The 27,478-nt window shown below is 41.0% G+C and overlaps 1 protein-coding gene across 1 annotated transcript in view; it reads left to right on the top strand.

The window, feature by feature from the left end:
- Positions 1–408: 408 nt before the first annotated feature.
- The window catches only part of LOC110542913 (fibronectin type III domain containing protein 3C1-like), a 55,475-nt gene continuing 28,405 nt past the window's right edge, over positions 409–27,478 (top strand). The window contains exons 1-4 of the mRNA XM_060374627.1: positions 409–519; positions 2,189–2,305; positions 2,648–2,723; positions 26,139–26,215. Of these exons, the coding sequence (XP_060230610.1) occupies positions 442–519; positions 2,189–2,305; positions 2,648–2,723; positions 26,139–26,215 (348 nt within the window). The 5' untranslated portion in view covers positions 409–441. The remainder of the gene's footprint in view (positions 520–2,188; positions 2,306–2,647; positions 2,724–26,138; positions 26,216–27,478) is intronic.

Below are 27,478 nucleotides of genomic sequence, written 5' to 3' on the forward strand. Positions count from 1 at the left end.
TTTAAGTGTTTCTCTGTCATTCGATATTCCTCTATTGAGAATTTAAAACCTTATTCATAATTCATGTCATAAATTAGAAATCAGTTGTTTGAATTAGATGTAAATGGATCAAATTGTCAATGACTTGTTTAATTAAACCCTTATTCATGTTGTTTAATGAGCTATCTTTGTCTTCACATGAACGAAGAGAAAACAATCAAGCAGAAACCGTCAACTCCATGCTTGGTTCTGTCCTATATGTTGCTTTAAATGATGTCTTTACATAATTCCACTTATGTCAAACATTCCTAAAAAGGAAAATTAAGATGTATTTTCTCAGAAGTACCTGTTCATGTTTTGTCATTTAAAAACATGCTCTGACTACATTTAATTAATCTGTATGTTTCTGTTTATTTGTTTTAGAAATATTACTTAATGTGAAAGTCAATCCATTTAGAGTCAATGGAACATCAACTTCTACCCATTCTTTCTGAAATCCCTCCGACAGTGCCAATTATCAATGGAGATCCCATGTACCCTGTAAGAGAAATTTTGCTTCTTTTTATTTTCACTGTAACTGGTTAAAATATTATGAAATCTAGCATTGATTTTTATGATCACTTATTTAGAAAGATTTTTTTTCTTGTCTTTTTGGCGTTGATTAGTTTCTTCGCAGGCCTTTCAGTGGACTTGGAGTGGGGCATGAGAGGAGATGATAGAGGGAGGGGGAGGTTGGAAGGGAATGAGGGAGTGGGCTACAGCTGGGATACAAAGGAAATAATTGTAACTAATATAAACAGAAAAAATAAAATTAAAAAGGGAAAATAACTTAAGACATCCAACACTGGCTTATCCTACATAAAATTTCCCTTCGAATTGCTTTAGTTGCTTTTTATAGTCCTTTGCCTGGTCCTATGATATAGGCCCAGTCCTATGTCATCATAAAGTTTCTACTCCCTACAGTTTCCTATCACAACATTCTGTACCTACAGTTACAGTCTCTTTTGAAATTGTGGGTTCAATCAAGACTAACATTCATCAGAACTCCATGCTCATTCAGTTGTAAGTTCAGTGATCTAATATTTGAAAGTACTGTGTTTGAATAGCAATGATTTATATGAATAAGTCTGGTTTCTAGAAAGAAAGTGTTCTTCAGCATTTGCTCCTTTAATAGACTCAGGAAAAGGCCTAAGCACTATAAAATATCTCACAGGCTAATTTTTTGAATGCCTGAAATGTTTGGTGGCCGAGTAAATCTGAAGAGCATCCAGCCAAGAGTCCTCTGATGGGACTTTGGGGTGAATGTTCAGTTATATTGCTGGAGAGTGAAATCTTGAGATCTGAAAAGATATCTGATAATTGAGTGCAAATGAAATAGAAAAGGTCTGAACAATATCTGGAAATGGAGGGTGGGGAAAATGTCCCACAAATCAGCTAAGAATCTAAACTAATTGGGCAAGAAATCAAAGTAAGCTCACTGTTTACACTGCCATTGATTCATGTCAAATAAATCCATTTTCACCATTTTGGTGTGAGCCAGCCAGGAAAACAATGTAGAATTGACAGTAAGAATATTGTCATGCCAGTAAAATTGATTTTAATTTCTAGATGGTGAAATTAATTATGGCATTTTCTGTTTTAGGGTCTCTGTTGTGTTTATTTTAAGGCAAAGTCTTACTCTGTTTTCTAATCTTGCTTTAACTTACTGTAAAACCAATGATAATGTAAAGAGATGACCAACTTTTTCTTCTTAAATTTAAAAATAAGCAAAGATGGTACTTTAGCATAATAACACAGACAGAAATGATTGAGATTGTATGCATGAAATGTCAAAATGACTAGTTTATTATTAGTGTACGATAATTTTTTGAGATAATTTTACTTTTCATATACAGTAAAATGTTCCACAAACTGATGAAAGGAGTATGTAAAATGTGAACCTACAAAAAAATAAAATTTAATAAAGACCGGGCATGGTCTTTAATCCCAGCACATAAGAGACAGAGGCAAAAAGATCTCTGTGAATTCAAATCTAGACTGGTCTACAGTGAGTCCAGCTTAGCCAGAGTACATAGTGAGACCCTAACTGAAAAGAAAAAGCAAAAGTAAACTTACTATAATTATGTATAGTCCTAATGTTTTATTTTTATGATAATAACAAGTTTTATCCTAAAAGTGAAAAATTGTAATCAAAATTACATTATTTTAGATGGAGAATTATCTTCTGGACCCCAATGCCATGGCAGCGTATTCTAATTATCCACAGATCATGACTCAGCCCAAGATGTATAACACCTGGCCTTCTTGTCCCCAGTACTGGCCTCAAGTATGTGTGAATTTCACCTTCAGATAAATTGTCTTTGCTGGGGTTTTATTTGTTTGTAGAGGTTTGGTTCTGGGGCTGGATGTAGAGGACAATGCTGTCTTTCCACCTCAATGCATCTATTTTTATGACCTTATTAAGATTTACTTGGGTGGGGGAATGAGCTGTTCTTACTAAGGGGTATTGAATTTCTCCTAAGTGTCCATTGACCCGATTATACTCTTCTCCTTGAGCATTTTTAAAACGCCATAATTAGGGTAGCTGAATATAATTCAAAAGGGTAGTAATGACTTTTTTCTATAGATTTACAAAAATATATACCATTACGTACTTATCTATTTCTAGATCGTATTTGTTCAAGTTAACCCCGGAGAGATCCTTACCATAAAGACTGATGACGGGTCCATTCAGAACATTCAAGGTTTGTCAAAGTAGAATTAAATGTGTTTTGTTTTACAGTCAGGCCAAGTGAACCCAAATATTGGTGGAAAATTGCTAATAATTCAGTGATGTTCTTACTACTTAGGAGACGGAATGCTCATTAGTAGCTTAACATCAACAGAAGGCCCAGAGCTCATCTTGCTATTTTTTCTAGGAAACTTCAAAATGAACTTTTAAAATATGAAAGTCAGTTGAAGAATTGTATTTGAAAAAGACCAGACATTACAGCCATTGATTTTTACTTACACTTTTACTTCTGACTTCAGTGTGGGAATTTAATCACTTGCCTTTCAATAGGATCTGTGCTAAAGCTTTTAATTTAACAGTAAATTATTAGAATCAATATACTACAGGTTAATACAGAGGACTATATTTTATGTCCATTGGGATGTTTGGCATAGTTGTCAGACTAGAGAATACCAAAAGTTAATGAAAATCACTGTATATACATGTATTATTTGCACCAAATTATAAGGCCACAAAATGGCAAGTTGACCTGTCAGGATGTGCAGGCTAGTTTTTATACAGTTCGATATTTGCAAATATACCTATATTTACAAGTTTCCATGATATCTGAATTACAGTGAATTAGATATTCTTATCAAAGTTAAATTCAGGTTCATGGAATATACAGCTCAGTATAACTGATGAACAGAATAAAACATAAATTATTCAAAGGCAAATGTCATTAGATATTCTCCTCTTAATGGCATTTTCTCCTCTTTTAAAAAGATGCAAACAGTTTTTTTTTTTTACTTCATGTATGTACATAACATATTGTGATCATATCTTCATTGCTCTCTCTTGCTCTCCTCTCACTGATGATGCCCTTCCTTTTCCCTCTTCTACTTTCATGGGTGTGCTTGCTTGCTTTTGGTGTCTCATTGAGTTTAGTTAGCATTACTTTCATGAGCATGAGCAAAGGGTTTTTAATAGAAGTATGGGCATCTTAGGAATGGCTATACCACTGAAGAAAATGTCTACCCCTTATAACCACCATTAACTGCCAATGATTCTTCAGGGAGGTGTGAGGTCTTGTGAACTCCTCCCCTCTAAGAACAGTTAACTGCCCGTAAATCTTCAAAGACTATACTACATTCTAATTTTCTAAACATGCTGATAAATGGTAACCTGTCTTGTTAACCACCAATCTTTACAATCTATAGCAACAAAACTAGATATATATTATGTAAATATGTATCATATACAATGAGTGTTTTATTGATCAATTTTAGAGTGTTCTACAGATGGTTCCTTCAGACAGCTCATGTATTCACATTTCCAACAAGTATTTCTTTAATGACTACCATGTACCATCATTGCACTATATACATAGTAATAATAATGTTCAAGAAAGAAGACACACATATAAAGCTTGTATAAGTATTTTATATAAGTATTTAAATTATACAACCATATTTTATTACACATATATACAAAAATTATCTCAATTTCAAGTGTTCAACAATAAAGTGTATTGCTTTATTTTCAGTCTCATTACTAACTCTTTTGTTTTATGGGAATTTTTTATATTCTAAAGTGGTTTTAATCTGCTGCTGTGCCAGGAATGACAGTAACAAGCCAGAAGTCCAGTAAATGTACAGACCAGGCAAGAACAGATGCAGAAAAGATTGATTAAATCTTCAGAAATAGAGACACAGTGAGCAATTTGTAACAGAGAAAATCAACCCCTAGAAGGGAATAGGGTTCTTTTATACAGGTAAGGAAAGGTACTTAGTGTTGCTTCGTATGCCATTTGTATAGATCTGTATTTGGATACATAAGTAAGCCCCTCACTAGCTTGTTAAGTAGTAAATTGCCTAGTACCACTTGTTGTGGGTTTGGTCGTTTGGAATAAGGCACCATGGATCTTGAACACTTTTTAGACTTTAAAACACGGTATAATCATATACCTTTAATCCCAGCACTCAGGAGGCAGATGTAGAGCCTAGGAGTATCTACCAGGATCTACGAGGCTAGACATGTCTACATAGAGAGTTCCAGGACAGCCAGGGTTACATAGAGAGACTCTGTCTCCAAAAAAGATTTATTGGGCTTTAAATGTTTATATGAGGCTTCACAAGGCACTTTGGATGGGTTCCAAGTAGCGAGGGGTTAATGGTTACAATGGGGGTGTTGCTTTTATCTTTAAATTTGCTCACTGACAGACCAGCAGGGTCATGTCATTGAGAAGGGGCAAGTATCATGTCCAGAGCTCAGAAGGGTTGTCAAAGGGGATTTATTAACGTTGCTGATATATCATACTGTTTGAAGACTGTGGGTAAAACATAGAAACCTTAAGAAGCACTTTGGAGGAGAAGGGGGAATGACAATCTCAAGTGGTTGAAGGCCTAACTAACATCAACTTGGAGACTGTGAAGTCCTTGATGGAGGAAGACAGGCACTGATGTCAGTGGTAATAGGAATGAGAATGGGAATGGCCCTGTAACAGTATCTTGGGAAGTTAATGACCTTTATTCTGGAAAATACCAATTATACTAGACGGTTAAGCAAGAAAAGATGAGGAAGGTGGCATTACGTCTGTGAGTGAGCCCAGGAGAGAAAAGCAAGTCAGCCCCTTGTGTCCTTCCATAGGAGCCATCCATCAGAGGCTCTCTCCCTTTAATTACACGCCTGTTCTTAAAAGAACTACATCCTGTACTGTCCTGTACTTATAACTACATCCTGTACTATCCCTACTTAATTATCACATACATAACATTTCTGTTCCAGAACCAGGCAGGTAATTCTTGAAGTACTGTAAAAAAAAATAAAAAATAAAAATAAAAATAAAATAAAATCCTACCAGTTTAACTTTCTAAATGAAGCCCTTAGAAAATTAAATTCGCCCTGAAAGGATTTTAGGGCTACTGAGATGTGTTCTACTCCTCTAGGTTATTTTGGCCAGCAAGTATGATAAGCATAAGGAGCCAATGTGAGTTCTCTTATTCTGGTACCTATGCCTGCCATCGTGGCTCATCCCACTAGGAAGCGTATCAGCTGAAAAGCTCTTCTAGGTCAAGAGATCCTGAAAGATGGTACTGGGAGGAGCTAGATGAAAAGAGCAACTTGTATATCAGGAGCAGTAAAGGCATTGGTACGGGTATCAGATGAATTAGTCAGAAGACAACAAGAGAGCTTAGTCCTACATAGGAAGGAGGCTGCTGAGGAATTAAGGTCCATGCTGATAACTAGATAGAAAAGTAAGTGTTAAAGGAGTAAGTTGAGACATAAAAGGAATTGTGGCAAGCCAAGACTATTCCAACTAAGAACTGAAGCTGAGTAATTTTATGTCAAAGTAATGAGAGTGTTTTCTATATTTTTTTAATACTGATAGAACTTGGGTAGATCAATTTGGGCCAACTATCGGTCATTGGAGAGAGTGGAAACATGAACGGCTTCCTGAGAAAAGTCAGAATCTTGTCAAAGAGACAGAATGGGATGACCTAAGTGGCTAACTTGATGGAATGGATAGTTTTCATTTTGAGTTTTGTCTGAAGTGTTTGAGAACGCATGCCTGCGAGAGCTGTACATTTTCTTGGATTTGGGAGTATGTTGTTTTTGTCTTTTTGTCCTGTCTAACAGGAGAGTGAAGTCACGTGATGAAAGGATGCCTACAGGAATAGACTTTTTCCTATAGCCATAACAAAGATGGAAATCTGGCTTAAGAGGCAATCTGATGGAAAAAGGATGTGAGGAAGGTACATTTGTGTTCACATCCAGTCATAAGAGTGTTGGAAGGTATCCCACAAGATACAGATTTAATTAGAAATGGAGGAGGGAGATGATCAGTTGTGTTCATGTAAATGGAGTGGCTGGGTAAGAATTGATAATCTAGTTAGGAGTTATGGTCAGGCAAAGCCAGAAATCCTTTGCAACGGTTGAGAGGAGATCATGAACCTTTTGGAAAAGGTGGTAAGAGAAAATGGCTGTAAGGTCTGGGAATAGGAATGGGTAATAAAAGTAACAGTGATTAAAAGTGATACCATATGGTGATTTTAGGGAGGCAAGTAAGTATAATAATAATGGCTGTGAAGATTAGAAGAAACCCTCTGCTTCTTAGAGGAGTACAGTGAGGAGTGCACAATGAGGAATGAGTCAACGTCCAAGAATACTTGAAGAAATTTCCATAAGGACCACAAGATGGCTCTGCAGGAAAAACTTCTTGCCATGCAAACCTGTAAACCTGACTTTAATTTTCTGTAAGCACAAACAAGGAGAGAACTGACTCTTGAAATTGTTCTCTGACCTCCACCCATGCATGCCTGCACTCATATACACATGTATCATTCACACACATAAAACACATACATACATACATACATACATACATAGAAATCTCTAAAGGAAAAAAAAAGTCTTGTATGAGTTTTCTAAACTGAGTTGGGTCTTGGCGAAAGAATATCAAGGGAATATGAGGAAAGAGCACGTAAGATTATATCACAGAACACAGAAAAGTGAGAGAAAGAGAACTAGCTACTCATTGGGATCTAGGAAGCTTTACAGGTCTGCTTCCCCTGGGTCTTGTTATAAGAGGAGTCAGGGATCTCTAAGAGACTTGCGGAAGTAGTCCTTTTAGGCTTCTAGAGGTGGAACAGTATCCAGGCTGCACAGATAATGCCGTGAGAAATGGGCCTGATAGTTTTGCTGCTTTTGGGATAATGGGTAACAGTTGATAAAATCTGGTCCCAACAGTTTGAAAGACTGTGGGGAGGTCTTTAAGTCAGGCTCAATCCCTTCGGTTAAGTGAGAAATGGCCATCACTTTATAATAAAAGCAGTGGAGACTCAATGTGATGAAAGTTAGATGGTTTATTTTATGACCTTGCAAATCTGAGAGCCAGCCTAGAGAGGCAAGGTCGCTGATTAAGCACAAAAAACACAAGCCTCTTAATCCCATTCTCCTCTGGCTGAGTAATCAGGAGAGCGAAAACTTATCCTTTTATATTCCTTAACAGCCACTCCTATCACATCTGCCTGGCTTGAGGTTTTGAAACTTCAAAGTCCAACCCCAGTGATACTCCTCCTCCAACAAGGACAGCTTACCCCAAGGACACACCTTCCAATCCTTCCTAACAGTCTACCAATTGCAAAACCAGACATTCAAATATACAAACAAGCATATTGGGACATTCTTATTAAAACCATCACAGGGCCTCATGTAGCTCTTTCCTTATTGGAAGCAAAGCATAAGAAGGAAAGAAAGACAATGAGGCAAACCTACAGTGGTGGGAGGAGGTCTGTTTCTAAATCAACCCAAGAAGGGTTCTCATCAGAGAAAGGAAGAGAGCAAACTTTGCTTACAGGCTAGAATTTTTATCAGAGCTGATGAAAGAACTGAGATCAAGTTGTTCTGGTAGTAGTTACTAGTAAACTAGGCTCTACAGAAACGTTATTAGGGGTGTTGATTTGAGGAAGTTGACTATGGAAAATTGAAACTGCTGGCCACAGGAAGGCTGTTTCAGTGGAATATAAGCATAGGAAGAAAGGGCATTCAAATTGAATGTAGTTTATAGTGAGGAAGGGACGGGTGTAGAATGGCCTCCAAGTGTTACTCTTGATCTCTTGATTCAGGCTCTATGGCTACAAAGGAAGATGGGGTGGCATAGGTTCTTGCCCTCTTTCCTGTAGAAGGACATCAGGTTTGGAAGTGAAGGGCCTGAAGGATGAGAACAACCTTGACTTGTTTTTGAGATGTTGCTGAAGAGACTGTGACTGTGGCGTTTGCTAGGAAGAGGATCATCTGCACAGCCGGGTATATCCTGGCAGAAGTCTAGATAGTGATTGGGATGAGTTCATCATAAGAATGACATTGTGGGTTACAGAGAAGTAAGAGTACATGAATCTCTCCAGTTCTTAAACGAAGCATAAACAGGGCTGGGGAGCCATGAGTCCAGAAGATTCCAGTGGTGTATGTCAGGCAGGGAAAAGGTCAAAGCAGGATATCTGGAAGAGCTTCTCTGAGTGTTCACATTTGGGGTGAGTGAGTGTGACAGACAGAGATGGAGTATATAAAGTCTAAGGGGTGGTGGCATGGCAGTCTGAAGGGGGCACCTCCAAGGTTGAGTTCTGAGAGTATTGGATTTTAGCAATGGGATTTTAGAGAAATTATGGGCAAGAATCAAATAGCAGGTAGAGATGGAGTTGGAGAGGGACAGAGGAGGACCAGGAGTTTGAAAAGAAGGACAAGGGGAAATGAGGACAGTGACGTCCTCCCTAGCAGCTGAAGGATCAGGCTTTGGTCACTGATTGCTTAAAGGTGGACACTTCGGTTAGTCTAAGGAGTTCACCAGACTGAAGAGAAAGAGTTGTACCGGCGTGGTAGAGGGGGAAAGTGTAGTTAGCTTGGGGCTGCACAGAGAGGAGTGAAGGCTGCCAGCAGGTATGGAGAAAGGAAACACAAGGGATGCAAAGGGGAACTTGGCAGGCCAGGCAAAGGGGCCTTTGGGTTGGCCTCCTGAAGAGATGTTGAGGGGGTTGTAGGCAGGTAAGAAATCTCTGGAGATTAAGTATAGTGACCTGACAGCAGAAGTCTTTGCCTCAAATCCAGTCATCCCGTGCACCCATTCAGTTTCAGGTTTGCTACCAGGCATGGTGCAGTTCCCCTGTTGAAGAAAGCCAAGCAGATATGGAGCAGGAAAGCCCAGTCTGCTACCAGGGACACAAACATAGTGCCAACATGAGGAGAACAGGGAGGAGTTATGGAATTTCATGAGGTTGGTGGGTAGAAAGACAGTCTCGATGAGGTATGTAAGTTAGAACCCCTGTCTGAGGCGGGGAGAGTAGTAGAAGAAGGGACAGGTTGGGAAGTGGATCAGAGAGTATGTCATCAGCCCTCCCTGTCCTCCAGGATGCAGTTGAGACATATCGAGCTGGGTCTTTTGGTTAGGTACTAGTAGGACTCCTGAAATAGGTCTCCTGAAATTCAAACTCTGGTTGAGCTGAGCTGTTCTGCCTGTGTGATGGGGTGAGGTGGGGGGAGGAGATGAGTGATGTAGACAGACGAAAGAGAGAGTGGGGCCCATCCTGGTCCTAGACTCCTAGGCCAGCCCAGAGTTGGGCCATTCGATTCCCCAGGGAGACAGCCTTTGTCTGATGGCCTTTCCGGTGGATGACAGCATCCCCTTTGGACATGCTTCCAGGAGGAGAGGGAAAGGCCTCTCATTGATGATGGTGGTGGCCTTTGGTGTGAGGAAACCTGATTTTCTCCAAATCTAGGAGATGGAGTGAATGATGCTATAAGTAGGTAGGTACATGTAGAATCAGGATAGATGTAACTGCAGAGTTTCAGGCTGAGGGAAGGACCCTGGTGAGTGGAGTGAGCTCTGCCTGCTAAGGAATGGTCTTAAGAAGAAGGAAGATTGCCTCCTCCACTCACTGAAAATGAAAGCAGTTGATATTTTCATAATACCCATCAACAACAAAATCCCAACAAGGGGGGTGAGGTTATCCTTGAGTGTGCTACCCCCAGTCAACCAATCCAGGGTCCCAGGAATGGGAGTGGAATTGAGCTGGCGAAAAGCCTAAGGGCTTCATCTACTGTCTTTTTGAGTAACTGTGAGGTGTGTACGTGTGTACGTGTCACAAGCAAGGATATTATCTGTAGCTGGGAGCAGAGTGTCAGAGATTCTGGAGGACAGGCCTGTACAGAGGCTGCAGGGTAGAGAAGGCTGACGTACAAGACTGGAGGCAAAGGGAGGAAACAGAGGAGAGGACAGGAAAAAACAGGTTAATAAAACGTAGATTGAAGGCTGTGGGGCATAACAAGATCGGCAGTTGCCTGAAGTTATAGATATAAAGCCCCAGCTCTGACACATGGCTTCAGTTTGTTTAGATAAATGGGCTACAGGCTGGAGTGGTTAGTAGGCCAGAGAGCTCAAGGCCTGGTTACACATGTTGGGAAGGTAAAAGTGAACAGTACTTGGGGAAGAAAGTACCCTTGAGATCTAAGAGAGTGAAGTGAGTTTTTGATTTGTAGTGAGGTGCCAGGGGGTTGAAAAAGGAGGGAAAAAGAAGGAATGAGGGGTCAGGTCCATTGGGTAGATGAGAACAACTGAACAGTTGGCCTGATCTGAAGGCCCTGTATGAGGTGGTGGAAGTCCTTGGATTTAAGGGATGCAAGGATAGGAGTATTTGGCAGGAAGGAGTTCTGGGGATGAGGATGACTGACACAAGGAGGAAAAAGATGATGTCTTTGAGTCTCCATAGCCCCACAGGGGAGAATAGGTATTGAGGTATTGAAGTAAACTGAGGAGGTGTCTCTGGGGTAGACATTCACCAGTTAGGAGACTGGGCAATTATTAGACAACTTATGTGCTACACAATGGAGTCTGTCTGGGGAAAAAAAATCAAGAAGAAAATAAGAGACAGACAAATTTATTTTGGGTTAAACATGAGGGCTCTCATCAGGAAAAGACAATGATAGAGCAAACCTCTGTTCTGCAGGTTAGGATTTTTATAGGGCTTGTGGTGGTAGGGTGGTCAGTGGTCTGGACATTTGTTGGCAGAGCTGAATGGCCAAATGATGAATTGGTGGTGTCAAACTAGGATGAATGGTATTAATGGTTTTGATGTTGTGGAAACTGAAAACTATCAGTTACATGAAGGAAGAAGATAACATGGCTGCTTAAACAAGACCTGCACAATGATACCAGTTGACATGCTAACATAGATGGGGGAAATTCCATAAGCCCCACCCCTAGATGATATACAGAGGTAGATGATGATATGAGGTACAGGCAATTAAAGACTGCTGAGAGAGGTATCACTCTTCTCCAGGGATGAAACCTTAATACGTTATGTGTTCTCAAGGGCTCAGTGCCAAACACACACACACACACACACACACACACACACACACTGCATATATGTGCAACACTAAACTCAGAATTTTGCATTCATGTGTTTATTTTCATATATACAAATGTATGTACATATATATCACAATAATAAAGAATAAGACGCCATGGAGTTGAAAGTTATGGAGCATAGGAGGGACTGGAGAGAAGGGGGAGGGGAGACAATATAATTATATTTTAATTAAATAAAATGAGTCTTCTCAGGTTGGAATGGGGCTGCCTTCAAGATAAAATGGCTGTCCTTTTGCTCTCTAAGAGACAGTTATTACAGTTAAGACAACCTTTATAGAATCTTTATTCCAAACAAATTGATTTCTACCTGCAAACTGTGCTCCTCTACCTGTCTTGGTCCTCAAAATCAGTTCTTCCAGAAATGTTTCCCATATACCAGCTGGAAGTGTTCCGTTCTTCTGAAGGACTGGAATTATAATGTATGTAACTTCACCATTTGAGGGGGGGAGCACAAACTTAAAATCATCTGAAATGTGCTCTCTGCAGAGTTTAAGCCATCAAAGCCATCGCAATACCATAGGGCTGCATGTGAGCCTTAACTGTAGGCCACTTGCCTAGCATGTGCGAAGGCCCTGGGTGTCAAACTCAGAGCAACTCAGCCCTACCAATATGAGAGAAAGAAAAAATAAAGGAGGAAATGCTGAGCATGTGGTTCATAGTTAGAACCTCAACACTTGGGAGATGAAGACAAGGAAATCACAAGATCAAGGTTAGCCTGGGCAAGACAGTGATGCCCTTTTCCTAGAAAAGGATCCTTAGTACCCTCATTCCTCAGTTGACAGCATCAGCACAGAAAAAGATACTTAAGAGGACAGTTGTGAGCAATTTAGGTAGAGGATCCCAGTCTCTGAATGTTCCCCTGGCTGGGACAGTCCCTATTCTAGTGCCCCAAGTGACTACAAACTAGGCACAGTTTGGTGGGTGGCCTCAGGTTTGGACAAATCTTTGCCCAGTGTCCAGAGTGTTACAACAAAAACTTGGTCCATGTGGACCAGTAATGAAGTGACAGGTTTCTTCTTCAGAAGCCCCTTGGGCTGGTCCTGTATGGCCAAGACAAGCATGTGAGTTTTAACCTGTAACTAGCAAAATTCTTGGCTTTTTGAAGCTTAAGTTTGCATCATGTTGTTAAAGACATGAAGGTTCAAGTTGAGAAGTTCCCTCTGTGGGATCTTTGGACCATCCCCAAGGTATTATAGCTTTCTTCTTAATGGCTGTGGCTGATTGAGAAATGAACCAAAAGTGGAGGACTTCCCGGAAGCTCAGGTTTAAGATTCACAAATTTATAAAGCCTAGGTTAATCGGATTGAAAGGGGAGTTGGTTCTCAATTAGAACCTGTGTGACTATCTTTCTGGCCCTGTTCGGCCATGCCAGCTGAAATACTGTAGACCAATTAGTCTTCTGTCTACAGTCAGCCATGGCTTTCTTCAAGTGATCATCAGATGCCTGACAAAAAAGACTGTCAGCATGGACCTCAGCCATCCTCCAGAAATGCTCCTTCTCATCCAGAGTTAAAGAGGAATAACAGATAATATAGTCAACCAGTCAGGTCAGGCCAAACAGTTGGGTAATGTGGAGAAACTATCTACAGTCGTGGTCAGCAGGATCCACAGAAAAGGGAAACAATGTGGCCTCTATTCAGGCCAGTGGGATTTGGAAAAGGACACTACTCAAGCTGGTCCCTAGAGTCTAGTGACCTCATGTATGGGGAGAGATCACAGGGCGGGAGTCATATAACAGAGGAGCTGTGAATGATGATGAGCCAAGGCAAAGGGTCTGGGATTGGGAGCACATTTGGGGTGTGAGGAGAGCAAAAGAGGTGGAGGGCCAGGAAGCTGGAACAGAGGAGGCAGGCAATGCCTGTTTCCTGATGGCAGGCTCTCATCAAAAGGAAAGGGAGGAAACTTCCACAGGTGAGGGATTCTATAAGGCTTAGTCTTAGAAAGGGGTTACAAGTGGTGGGGCTTGAGATTTTCCTGGATGATCAGAATAGGTTATGGGATCAATGAAATGGTATTCATGGTTAAATTGGGGTGTGCAGGAATGGTGTATTCTGCTAAAGTCTGGTTTCAGGAAGCTGAAATTGTTAGTTCATGAAATGGAACTGCCTTCAAAATAAGAGGATCATGAATCTTGTCACTCAAGTCAGGAACCTTGTCACTCATACATCAGTAGGAAGACAGGCAACCAAGTCTCTAACGGTACTTTCTGCTAGGGAGGAGGGTGGTCCTAGGAGCCCAGGGTCTGAAAGAAGAGGGCAGCTTTGAGGTGTTCTTGTGATTTCACTTCTCTAGGAAAAATTCAAGTAATCCTGTGAACCAAAAGTTCTGGAAGAGGGTAGTGAGGAAAGGAGGCAGAGGAGCCCAGGATGATGAAGGTGAAATGGGGCAGCTAAAGGAAACAGCTAGGACAATGAAGATGCCAACCATGAGCTGGGGTCCTGCAGAGGGGCAGTGGCTCTATCCCTTACCTTTGTGCTCCATCTCTACCAGGGTTGACTTCCTGATAAAGAAGTAGCCCCAATCACTCAGAAGTACACATACACCCCTAAGGAAGGCCTGCAGAAACCGAGATCCTGTGTGACAACAGCAGTTGGGAAAGAGTTCTGGTCCCGAACTGTCAGGAGCCCATGTGCAGCATCTTTGAGATTCCTAATACTTGTTTGCAAAGAAGGGTTAACTGGCGAAAGGTTGCTCACAGGATGGAAGTTCCTGTATCCATTTTCATGAGAACCCCCCAAGATTACTAACAGGAAGATCATCTTCACAGCCCAGTGTATCCTAGCAGGGGTCAAGATATGGGTTGGGATTTGTGTGTCAGGAGGGAAAAGTTAGATTGTGGGGTAGAGGAAGGTAAGAGTACATACACTTATCTAATTAACAGGAAGACACATGTATGCCTGGGAGCTGCAAATGCAAAAGATTCCAGTGGTGTATGTCAGGCAGTGACAAGGTCAAAGCAGCATGTCTGAAAGAGCTTCCCTGAGTGTCCATATTTGGTGTTAAGCGTATGTGTGCCAGAGGGAGATGGAGTGTCCAAAGGCTAAGGCTGTGACAGGTTACATAGGGTGGCATGACAATCTGAAGAGGACACTTCCTAGGTTAAGTTGAAAATATTTTTTTTTTCAGAACAGGAGTTCAGAGAAACTATGGGTACGAATTTAATAGCGAGTAAGAGATGCATTGGGGGATAGGAAGGGTTAGAAGAAAACTACAGGATGTGGAAAGTCAAACACAAGGAAGGGATCAGAAAGCCAGTCTCTTCCTTTGTAGACAGTGGATCTGAGTTTTGGCTTCTGGCTGATAAATGGAGGTTGTTTTCAGTTCTAAGGAGTGCTTCAGATTGAGCAGGGAGAGGCAGGTTAATGTTGTGAGTTGGGGAAAGAGTGGTTAGGGTAAAGGTTGCAGAGACCAGGTTGTAAGCTGTCAACAATCAACAAAATGAAATGAGGGATTACGGTCAGGAGTTGCATCGAGGGGGTTTGGTAGGCTAAGCAAAGGCCTTTATTGTTGCCAGTGAAAAGATGCTGAGGGGGTTATAGGCAAGTGAGTAATCTCTGGAAACTAATTATGGTAGTCTTTTTGCAGAAATCTTCACCTCCATCCCAGCCATCTTGCATGTGTGTACTCAGATCCAGCAATGTCCTGTCAGGCATGGTGGAGTTCTGGTTCTAAAGCAAGTCAGCCAGTTGACAGAAGTCAGTAAAGCCTTTTTTAGTTACCTGAGGCAAGTGAAGGCAGATCCAACAAGAGGAGTTGATGGAATCATTAAAGGACTTGAGGGGGTTCATAATGAATAAGACAGTCTGGTTTAGGTATCAGGTAAAGACCCAGGCCCCTGTCTGAGAGGGAGGAAAAAGAGAAAGAAAGGGTGCAGAGTTAAAGTGGTAGACAGGGGAGGATGCATTAGTTCATGTCCTCTAGGATGCAGATGAGGCACATCAAGGCAGGTCCTGTGCAGGTGGAATAGTATTTAGTAACTAGTGTGTTCAAGTCCCCAGGGTCAAAGGGAACATTTGTTATGGAGGAGAAGTGGTACCAATAGAAACAATCTTGACATTTGGGCATGCAAGGATGGTTAGAATGAGCTTGTGCAGGCGTTCTAAGTTATTTCCATATGGCCCTTGGTTGGAGTATCAGTCTTTGCAAAGACTGCTGGGCCCAGATATTTTGGTCCTGTTGCTCTCCTTGTGTAACTCCTGTCCCCTCCAATTTTGTCTATCTCCACTTCTTTCATAAGATTCCCTGAACTCTGCTCAAAATTTGGGTATGAGTGTCAGCATCTGTCTTGATACCCTGCTGGGTATCTTTCAAAGGCCCTCTGTGGTAGGCTCCTGTCCTGTTCCCTGTTTTCTCTCTCTTCCGATATCTATCTCTTTTGCCTTTCTGAATGAAGATTGATCATTGATCATCTTACCCAGGGTCCTCCTTCTTGATTAGGTGAATAGATTTTATTATGTTTATCCTATATTATATGGCTAATAACCACTTATAAGTGAGTACATACCATGTGTGTCTTTCAGTTTCTGGGATACCTCATTCAAGATGATCTTTTCTAGTTCCCACTATTTGTCTGCAAATTTCATGATTTCCTTATTTTTAATTGCTAAATAGTAGTCCATTGTGTAAATGTACCATAATTTCTGCATCCATTCCTCAGTTGAGGGGCATCTGGGTTGTTTCCAGCTTCTGGCTATTAAAAATAAAGCTGCTACAAACATGGTTGAGCAAATGTCCTTGTTGTGTACTTGAGCATATTTTGGAGTGGTATAGCTAGGTCGTGAGGTAGTACTATTCCTAATTGTCTGAGAAAGTGTCTGATTGATTTCCAAAGTGGTTATACAAGGTTACATTCCCACCAGCAGTGGAGGAGGTTTCCCCTTTCTCCACATCCTCTCCAGCATGTGTTGTCACTTGAGTTACTCATCTTAGCCATTCTGATGGGTGTAAGGTGAAATCTCAGGGTCACTGGATTTGCATTTCCCTGCTGACTAAGGACGTTGAGCATTTCTTTAAGTGTTTCTCTGCCATTCAATATGCAAGAGGGTCTTTTGATGTGTTCAAATTAGAAGGATGTGTAGGCAAAATGAGGTGCCTACACATTAACTCAGAAGGGTTGGGAATGGGAGGGTTACAAGGAAGATCATGAAGTTTGAGTAAAGAAATCCAGTCCCTGTTTAACTAAAGGGAGAAGCAGGCTAGACTGTTTTGTAGGTGCCATTGCTCTTTGTCCTTTCCCAATGAGCTGGTTATGTTAAGGATCGTAGAAACTTCCAGAAATGTTTAGGACATAGCCGGTCCATTGATAATAATTTCAGAGCCATTGTCAAGTTGAATGGGGATCTAGTACCCAAAGTGAGGAACAATTTCTCTTAGTATCCCAGAGGATGCAATGAGGCACATTTGTTAGAAGTGAGAAATACCTCCACCCAACCTTTGAAAGTACTGCCAGGAAGAATTTGGTGCATCTTACAGGAGAGAGGCATGAGTTCAACCATAAGTAGATGAGTTGGAAAAGATGGGGGCCTAATGTTAGCTTAAGGAGAGAACCTTTGACAGATGTTGCACTGTTTACAGAGATCCTGTAAGAATTCTTTCTTAAGAGAGCTGAGATGAACGTGTGTACCTAGGACATTTCAGAGGAGGAAGTGGTTGACCTGTAAACTAGGAGTGGCTCTCTTGGAGGAATAAAAGATCAGGAAGAAATTACTAGGTTGTTAAGACACAGTAGGGTTCTCAAAAGTTGGCTTTGGTGGATCTGAAGTATTCTGCTGGTATGGTAAGATAAGTTTGAAAGGGAGAGAAGATAAGTAATATAGTCAGGTGAGAAAGATAGTGGGGCACATTCTGGTCCTTGGACAGCTAGCAGGCCCAGGGTTTAGGTAGTCATTTTGCCAAAGTGGAATCTTTTGGTAATGGGGCTGCTTCAAGGAAACAGGGGATAAGTTTCCCATTAATGACAAGGTGCCCTTTGAAGCGAGGAAACATTATTCTCTCCAAGTTTTGGAGTTTGAATGAATGGTGTTATAGGTATATTTAAAATGTATGTAGATGCTAACTGGTATTTCTTGCTAGGTTTAGGACCCCCTAGGGAGTTCAATGAGCTCTGCCTGCCGAAAAGTAGTCTGAAAAAAGAGGGGAGTTGCCTCTGCCACCCATAGAGGGAAGCAGTCAAGATCGTCATGTTACCCCTCTAAGACTGTTATCATAGCTAACTGGATAAGGAGATACCTTGAGAAAACTACCATCAATGGACCTATCCAGAGGTCCGGGAATGGGAAGTGGTACACAACCTTAGGGGCCTCATCTATTATATTGGAACAATTATGTGGTATTTGGGCTACACAAAAGATGTTACCTGTATTTTTAGAGAGAGCAGAGTGGCTACAGTTCAGTGGATGCCAGGGCTGAAAAGGAAGGTAATGTGACAAGATGGGGAACAAAAGGAGGAAGTGGAGGAGAGTGCCAGAAAGCTAATCATGTTGCCCACGGGTGGCAGAGAAAACATAGATTGAAGGAAAGTAAGTCTGAAGACTCTGGAGCTGAACAGAATGTCATTTCCGAGAACTGTGGGATAGAAGGGGGCAGCTCTGAGATACAGTTTAATTTGTTTAGAGAACTGAGCAACAGGCTAGAGTGTCCTACTGGTTGTGATTATGAGCACTGCACAGTTGAAGGTTGGAAAAGGTTGGGAGCAGTTGGGGAGCCCCAGGGCAGGAGTTCCTGAGGGCCTGCCTCGGGGTTATAAACCTTTGTGCGTGTCTGGAGTGGAAGCCAGATGACTATGAGGTCATCTTTGAATGGAGCATATAAAGGTTGAGAGAGAATAGCAACGTTGGAGACCTACAGCCTCTGTGACACAGGACTGAAAGGAGGTCTCTCTGCCTTATGAAAGGTAATTGACTGTGCAGCAGGTCTATCTACTTGGAGAAGAAAGCTGTGGGAAATGGAGACTATTTGGGAGGAGAAAGAGGGAGAGTTGGAGAGAAAGACGGGAGAAACGAAGGAAGAGAGGCTGACTGACACTGAAGAACTTTCCCAAAATGGTAGGAGCTCTCTCAGAATCCCTGCAGAGAACCATTTGGGTAAGTTGCTGGGAAAAGTTAGAGTCAGGGTCAGTCCAAGTGAAGGCAGAATGGTTTTAAGATTTGACTGCCGGATAATGGTGATGAAGGCAACTTTGAGGTCCAAAACTGAAAGGGGAGTTGATGTCTGGGGGATCTGAGAGAAAATGCTAGAAGGTTGGGGAGATACGTGGGTGAATGGGAACTAGGAGACAGTTGCCTTGTCAGAGGTCTTGCACAAGGTGGTAGGAACACTGGGCTTTCAAACAATAAGGACGGGCACGTTGGTGGTGGTGGGTTTGTGGGCATGGAGATATTCACAAAGAGGTGAGACGTGATGGGTTTGAGTCCCTGAAGCCCAGCAGGGGAAAATAGGTACTGCAGATTTAAGATATATCAAGAAGGACATCTGAGGGAAATGAGCAGATTGTTGGGTGGTTTGTATCCTATGTAATAGGGTTGACTTTAGAGACAAGAACAGGATTGAAGGATGGGAAGGAGTCAACCTCAGGTTCAGCTAGCACAGGAGGATAAGTTAATAATTTGACAGCTAAGAGAGACTGTGGTGGATCCAAATTTATGAAGCAAGTCCCTTCAGAGTAAAGGAAATGGACTGTGGGGTAATTTGAGAAATGAGTGCATAAGAGTTATGTCCTAGAAGAGCAGACGAAGGGTGGGTATGATATGCGGAGGCTTTCATGCCAGTGACAAAAAGTATTTCTTATAGTTGGAAAAGCAGTGAGGAGGAGGACAACAGAAGTGTCCGCCACTTTTTTATCTAGGGGCCATGTTCAGTGAGCAAGTCACCAGGCTCCAGAGCAGCAGGTAGAGGCACCAGGTGGGAGATGGTTTGGAGGAGGATCAGCAGCAGCTCTAAGGGTGGAATCTCCAAGGGAGAGAGAAGGGTGTGGTCTCTCTCAAGAGAAGAATATGGGTAGAAGAGTAGGTTTAACACAGGAAAAGCCAACGGGAGGCAGCCTTGTGAGGAGCTTCCTGTGACTTTCTGGTTCTAGTCCTAGAGTGACCTGAGAATTGGCCAAGTCAGATGTCCCATTCAGACCACAGAGAGGTGTTGTCCAATTTACATCACCACCAGGCCATTTACTGGATCAGATCTCACTCCCTTTAGAGAAGTTAGACAAAAAGCCCCTAAGAGGAGATACTGAAGGTGTGAAGGAAGTTTGGAAACTCATGGTGGTGAGGAGAGCTCAGGGTGTTCTGAAGGCCCCTGACAAGTGGCCCTGTAATGTTGTCAGTGAACTGTGGGACATTTCCTGTAGAGGTTAAAAAAAAATGGCAGCTGGGCAGTGGTGTCCCACACCTGTAATCCAAGCACTTAGGGAAGCAGAGGCAGGTGGTTTCTGAGTTTGAGGCCAGCCTGATCTACAGAACAAGTTCCAGAACACCCAAGGCTACACAGAGAATCCCTGTCTCAAAAAGGGGGTGGGTGGCCAGGCATCCCAGTAAATAATTCCTTGACCTCTCAATCTGGGCAGTACCCGAGGGACCAATCTCCTAGTCACCTTAAGACAGCAGCAGACAGAAGGGATCACTGAACTCTTATAAGTACAGAGCCAGAAGACTCCACAATGCCAGAAATGCTAAAGAAGGGAATATAAGAGGATGTGATGGAGAGAGGGGAAGATAAAGGGAGAGAAAAAGAGAGGAGAGAATGAGAGGAGGAAAGAGAAAAGAGAGGAGAGAGAAAGAAAAGAGAAAGAGAGAGCACCAGCCTAGTGGATTACCCAGTAGCTGGAGTGGGTTGGAGAAGGCTAAATTCTGCATATTGTTTGGGATGTCCAGCAGGGAATAACCCCCTGACCAGGATGCCACACTTCTATAAAACGGCCAAAAGATTGGCCTTCATGCCATCTGAAGCTAAGACTGAAAAAAAAAAAAAAAAAGGTGTGAAGGAGAACAGGGTGAAAGCCAAGGACTCCCCCCCAGGATAAGCTGCCACTGTCAGATGCTTCCTGGGTTGCAAGAAGATGCTGACTCTGAAGAGGTGGTTCCACAACAGTGAGGAAAGGTTTATGTTGAAGTAAACCTAAGAAGGTCTCTCATCAGAGAAGGCGAGAGAGCAAACTTCTCTTATCAGAGCTGTGGAAGTGGCCGAGGTCGGGTTGGGCAGGTAATAGACATGGCTAACCTAAGAGTCTTAGGAATGGCATTAGTGGTATGAAGTTAGGGAAGCTGACTACGAGAAATTGGCACTGCTAGCCACAGGAAGGAGGGACTATTCAAACTGGAATTTAATGACAGGAGAGGATGGTGCTGGAATGGAGATTGCCTCTGTGTCGCGTTTTTGTTCTCTCACAAAATCATGGGCAAGTTACTGGGTTTTTTTTTGTTTTGTTTTGTTTTGTTTTGTTTTGTTTTAGGTTTGATCTGAGGGTGGGTTCTTTGGGCGGAGGTTGAGCCTTCCCTCACAAGGAAGAGAGGTACTTTTTGCCTCCAATTGGCCTGTACTTTTTAGATTGGACGTGTCCTGAAGGAAGTGTATAGCCCAGTAACTTTCAGAACTCATAGCTAAAATGTCCTTGCTAGCAACAGCAACGGCAGGAAAGAGTCCTTTGGCCCATAAATGAGTTAGTTCCTTGTGAATAAACAGGGTGGCCACTAGATGGCGCTCGAGAGTTTCCTGAGATAAGCGAGAATAAGACAATTGTGGTTATTAAAGATCCTGAAGGCCGTGTCTAATAAAGTGAAGCAAGAGTTTAGGATTCCTTTACGCTTTTATCTAATGTCTGGAGAGATTTTGCTTGTAAAATGTATAGCCAGGTTGTCTTGGCTTTCTGACATACAGCCAGATTAGTGTGCTTCTACATGGTTTCAATGAGCCTAGATTGGGAGCATCCCTGTGCTGTCTCCCACAAGGTGTTATAGTTATTAAGTTCGATAATGACCCTTTTCAAAATTTTCTAATAAACAAGATACTGTCTTGGCAAAACTTTCCTCGTAAGTTTCCATTTTAGTGCCCTGAGATGGCCAGTGGAGCTACACCACACCATAACCCTGGCCTAACTAACCAGACTGAGCACAGCCTTTGGTAAATAAAGATAAATAAAGACTTCTCAAGATCGTCCCCCAGAACTAATTGTAGAGGTCATGAAATTGTGTAAGGCACCTAAGGCATCTCTCTCACAACTGAAGATCATTAAGCCATTAAGACTTAGATATAGGGGACCTCAGAGTCTTTTGATAAATTAGAACAAAATAGATCTAAATATAGATTGTAGTTATAGCTTAATATGCCATGAGGTGGCAGGCATTCTTGAGCTAGGAGTGTGTATAAGGGCCAAATTTTTTTTTTACATTTTTTTATTTTTTATATTAATCACAGGTTATTTACTTTGTATCCCAGCTATAGCCCCCTCTCTCATTCTCTCTCGATCTCACCCACCCTCCCTCCCTCATCTCCTCCCTGCCCCTTTCTAAGTCCACTGATAGGGGTCCTCCTCCCCTTCCATCTGACCCTAGCTTATCAGGTCTCATCAGGACTGGCTGCAATGTCCTCTTCTGGGGTCTAGCAAGGTTGCTCCTCCCTCGGGGGGGAGGGGGTCAAAGAGCTCGCCATAGGGTTCATGTCAGAAGTAGTCACTGTTCCCCTTACTAGGGAAACCCACTTGGATACTCAGCTACCATGGGCTATATCTGAGCAGGAGTTCTAGGTTATATCCACTATTTCTCCAAACAAGAGCCAATTTTTTTTTACAAAAGAAAATAAGATTTTTTTTTTCTTTTTAAGAGTGAGAATCAAATTTAGACCAGTTTTTAAGACCACAACCAAGTGTTCAGTAAGAAAAAGTATAAGGATATGAGAGCCATTGCATGAGTCTGACACAAGTTGCATTGTTCACCCAGAGAATATTTCTTGAGGGCAGTGAACTACCCCTGTAGTCAGAGGTAAGATCACTGTCACCATACTGACCAGTCTGAGGAATGCTCTAAGCTGGAGCATCCTCTGAGAGCAGAGACCCTTCTGTTTTTTAGAAGTTAGAGACAATTTTATCAGGATAGATTAACATTGAAAGGAAATCTCACAGACCAAGCGTGACCACAAAACAGTTCTGAGGAAAAAGAGAGGACTCGTGGTCCTGGAGCAGTTAAAAAAAAAAAAAAACTGGTGGGTATTTCTGTTTTGAAAAGCAGTAGCAAACACTGGGACAGAGAAAAGGAGACAGACAAAAGAAGGAGGAGTCCTCACTATGTGGGAATTAAATCTGGACAAGCTGCCGGCCACAACACATGTTCAGAATGGCTTCTTAACCTTACAGATTTATAATGGATTTCCTTCCTTTTCTGCTGCCTTCAGTTCCCACCAAAGAATAGCTTTGAGCCAGGCACAGTGGTGTAAGGTCAGCCAACACTACAGAGTCCAGGACAGCCAAGGCTACAGAGAGAAACTCTGTCTTGAAAAACCAGAACAGGCTCTTTGGCCTCCCCACCTCCCAAGGGAGGAGCAGTACTGTTAGGCCACAGAGGAGGACTTTGCAGCCAGTCCTGAAAATACCTGACAAAAGGGAGTCATATGAAAGGGGAGGAGGTCCTCCCCTATCAGTGGACTTGGAAAGGGGCAGGGAGGAGATGAGGGAGGGAGGGTGGGATTGGGGAGGGAATGAGGGATACAGCTGGGATACAGAATTAACAAAATGTAACTAATGAGAAAAATAAAATTATAGAAAAAAAAGAAAAACCAGTAAAAACAATAATAATAACAACAATAATAATAGGAAGAGAAAGAAAGGGGAAAAAAAGAATAGCTTCGACCAGAGTCTTTAAGTTGCAAGCAAAAAGTAAGTTTTTCCACAGAAACCAGAAGGAATTTCTTGATGAGTGATAATTAGTTGAGAGTCTTAGCTCAGAAGACATTGGAGCTCATTGAAAATGCCCCAAGCTTACTTGGCTGACTATCATAATCACCAGACTGGAGAAAGGTCCAAAGAGGCAAGAATGGGTACCCTTCCAGCCACCAAAATGTTGTATTAGAAAGAACAGTAGCAAGCCAAAGGCACCATGGTAAATGTATTTACCAGACGAGAACAGATAAGGAAATATTAAAGAAACTACAGTAAAATCTCTAACTCCAGGAATGACAGACTTGTGCTGCTCTCAACCCTGGCTGGGGGAAGCTTCTTACTGCAGAGCCTGGTCATGGTTAATGCAGAGACTTTCTAACTTTTCAAAATGCTGAGAATGAGCAATTTTGACCCCTCAGAAGTAGATAGATCATCTATATCAAAACACACACACATGAATGCACCTGTGCACACACACATACTCATAAAACAACAACAAAAAGTTCAGGGAATAATCTTGGAGGTACGATGAGAAAGAACGTAAGAGCCAGAGGATGGAGAGGTTTGCTTCTGAAAGGCCGGCCTCTGGACTTGACATGGTTGCTGTACACATGAATTCAGCAGCTGTGGTTTTTGAAAAAGACCTTCAAAAGATCAAGAGAGTTAAATTCCAGCATGGAGGGGGGTGCAGCTTCCATGCTCCACCCCTTTCTGAGGAGTAATGGCAGTTGATGACTATTGAGGGTGGGCCATTTCTCTTTGTGGGAGGACTTCCATTAGATTGCCCATGCCTCAGTGCGTGGAACACACACACACACACACACACACACACAGGCAGAATTAATTGGACTTAGTGGATTATATTAAAAAATTAAGAGGGTGAAATAAGAAATGGAAGGGTGAGAAGAACTAGAGAGAGAGAGAGGGAGAGGGAAGGATATATATGACCAACACACAGTATATGTGTATGTATATGTATATGTATATGTGAAATTACCAAAAAGGAAAATATACTGCAGAGACAGAAACACAGCAAAAAATTCTTCAGAGAAAGATTCACCCCTTGAAAAGAATGAAAGTTCTCTTACAGGAAAGTTATTTAGTCTTATCTCATGCCATTTCTGTGGGTCTGTAACTGGATAAGCGTGTAAGCATCTCTATTTTGTTAAGTAACACATTTCATTAAGTAGCATCCATTTTCTTGACATTGATCATTTGGGGTACGGTTCATTGGAAGTTTCTTGTTAAGAAGTGAAGAGGTCTTCTTGCTCTTGCAGAGGACCCAAGTATAGTTCCTAGCACCCACAAGACAGCTTACAACCGTTTGTAACTCCAATTCCAGTAGATTCATCACCCTTTTCTGGACTCTGCAGGCACAAGAAAACACATGGTCGACATACATACATATAAACACTTATACACATAAAATAAACCTAAATCATTTTTAAAAGAAATTAGAGTCTAATGTTCATATAAGACATCTCAAGTCACTGAGGTAAGGTTGCAGTTGCCCAGTCAGATTGTTAAAGTGTGGGGAATTTCTGTTTTTATTTTGTTGGGCTTTTTGTCTCTGCACTTGTGTCTCCAGCGTTTCTGAAAATATCATCTAATAATAGATTTTAAATAGTTGGTATGGAATGTTTATCATGAACTCACACAGATGACCATTCTAGGGCCTTAAAACTAATGCACTATTTGAAATAAATACTAAATATAATATTTCAAATAATCCAAAGAATGATGACAAATCAGTATCTGCATTGTAGTAACTTTCAGCTGTTATGCAAATATGTTTGAGATATTAAGAATATGTGATAGAAAAGTGCATCAATGCATACGTTCTTCTTTTTAGTAAGTCATTTCCTAAAAACTATTTGCTCTATTTTTCGAGGATTTACTTCTTTTTATTTTATGTGTATGATTGTTTTGCATGCATATATGTCTGTTCACCAATGTGGAGGAGAGAGGGATCGTCAGATGCCCTGGAACTTGAGTTAACAAAGAGTTATGAACTAACTGTGGGAGCCCGGAATTGAAGCCAGGCTCTCTGGAAGATTAGCCAGTGCTCTTAACCACTGAGTGATCCATCTGGGCTCCTGTTTCACTTTTTTTAATGATTCCTTTCATTTTGAAGTTATACTATAATTATATCATTCTCTCCTTTCCCTTTACTCTCTCCACACTATCCCATATACCCCTTCTTGCTCTCTTTAATATTCATGGCCTCTTTTTCATGAATTGTTATTATATACATATGTATGTATTCTCCTTGATATTATTCAAAGGAAGACCTAATATAACAATTCCTTTCATTTTTATTAGGCAATATCACTGCAAGAAATTATTTTATGACACAAAGTAAAACTTTAGGCCACCATGCTAAGTGGGAGAACATTACCAGAAAGCTGATAATTCATTTTCATTACAGTGAACTTGCCAATATTTTTAAAACATATATTTTACCCACTACTCATTGTATCTCTTGATTATATTCCACTGAAGGAAATAAGTTTTCATGGATTCAACTATACTTCAGCAAAAGGCTTTGTGAATACACAGAAATACCCTTTCCGAATGGTTATTGTTAAATCTTCGTGCTGGTTCCCAGCAAAGTTCAGTGTATTCTGTAATGGACTTTGTCTAACATTTGTTAATAATTCTCTTAGGACCCGCAGACACGCCTCTGATAGTGCCAGCCAATAATTTGCCACCAGTCTACGTTCCTCCTGGTTACATAACTCACGTATGTTACTGTGCTTTTTGTTTGGTGTTTAAATGTTCATCACTTAACTTTTTTTTTTTTTACTGTGTCACTATATGATAATAGATACTTTACTGTTATCATTTCTTTAAATTTTGTTTTTAACTAAAGCTTTAACTGTAATTATTTCAAGTGTTTGACTTTAACCAAACCTCCCTTAGATTGCCTCATAAATGATACCTGATTTCTTACTGAGTTTGGATCACTTAATATTTAATAATCTTCCATTACTTTGAAGAGTCTATCCATCCACCTTAAATGCCATTACAATTCTTATAGTATGGCTTCTGGTAATGTATAATCTTTAGTCCTTAAAATCAGTTAGTATTTTCAACTCAGTAGTATCTCATTCTTAAAAGCCTAAGAAAACTTTTAAAATTCCTCAAATAGTTATTGTGCACTTCAAATGATAGCCAGATAAAACTTCTACTGGAATTAATAAAATATTCAATGGCCTTGGAAATATAGTACCTGAGAAAATGTTTTGTTATTCTCCTTATAGCCTTTGTTTTCATGACAAATTGGGTTGATATTGCATAGTCGTATAGATGCAGAAGATGCTAAACATGATAATATAATGTACTTCAACTCTGAAATTATTTACTTGTTAAAAAGAAAACACCTAGTGAAAATATGAGTGTACAGATGTCTGCACTCAGCAATCCACTTTAAAGAATTTATAAGACAGACATGTTTACAACTTTGGAATGTTACATTATGAAAACGTACATACAGTATTTTTTTACAGTGTTGTTCATAATCACAAAGAGGTTTAAAAATAAATCCGATAACTATAATTGAGTGAGTGAATAATATATGCAGATAATGATGCACTATAAACCTAAGTGCCTTTAATCTCAACACTCAGGAGGCAGAAGCAGGCAGATCTTTACACAGTGAGTTCCAGGACAGCCAGTGCTACACAGTGAGACCCTGTCTCCAAATTAAATACAAAAAGGTGGCAGATCATAAATCTATACAGAAAAGTCTTCAAAGGTATATTACTAAATAAAATAAGAAAGTGTGGAATAGTAGAATAATGCTGTTGTGATATAATAAAAAGAAGGAAATTTCAGGAGTGTTCATAAGATATTAACAGTAGTTTCCAATTAGGAAGCATTGAGTAAGTAAAGATTAGGAAGGATATTTTTAAATTATATGTTGTACTTTAAGGTTTTGAAATTCATAAGAAATTACCTTTAAAAAAAAAGAAAGCTAGCTATAGCAACACATGACGGAACATAT

Source organism: Meriones unguiculatus, chromosome X, assembly GCF_030254825.1.
Source record: "Meriones unguiculatus strain TT.TT164.6M chromosome X, Bangor_MerUng_6.1, whole genome shotgun sequence".
Classification (NCBI taxonomy): Eukaryota; Metazoa; Chordata; class Mammalia; order Rodentia; family Muridae; genus Meriones; species Meriones unguiculatus.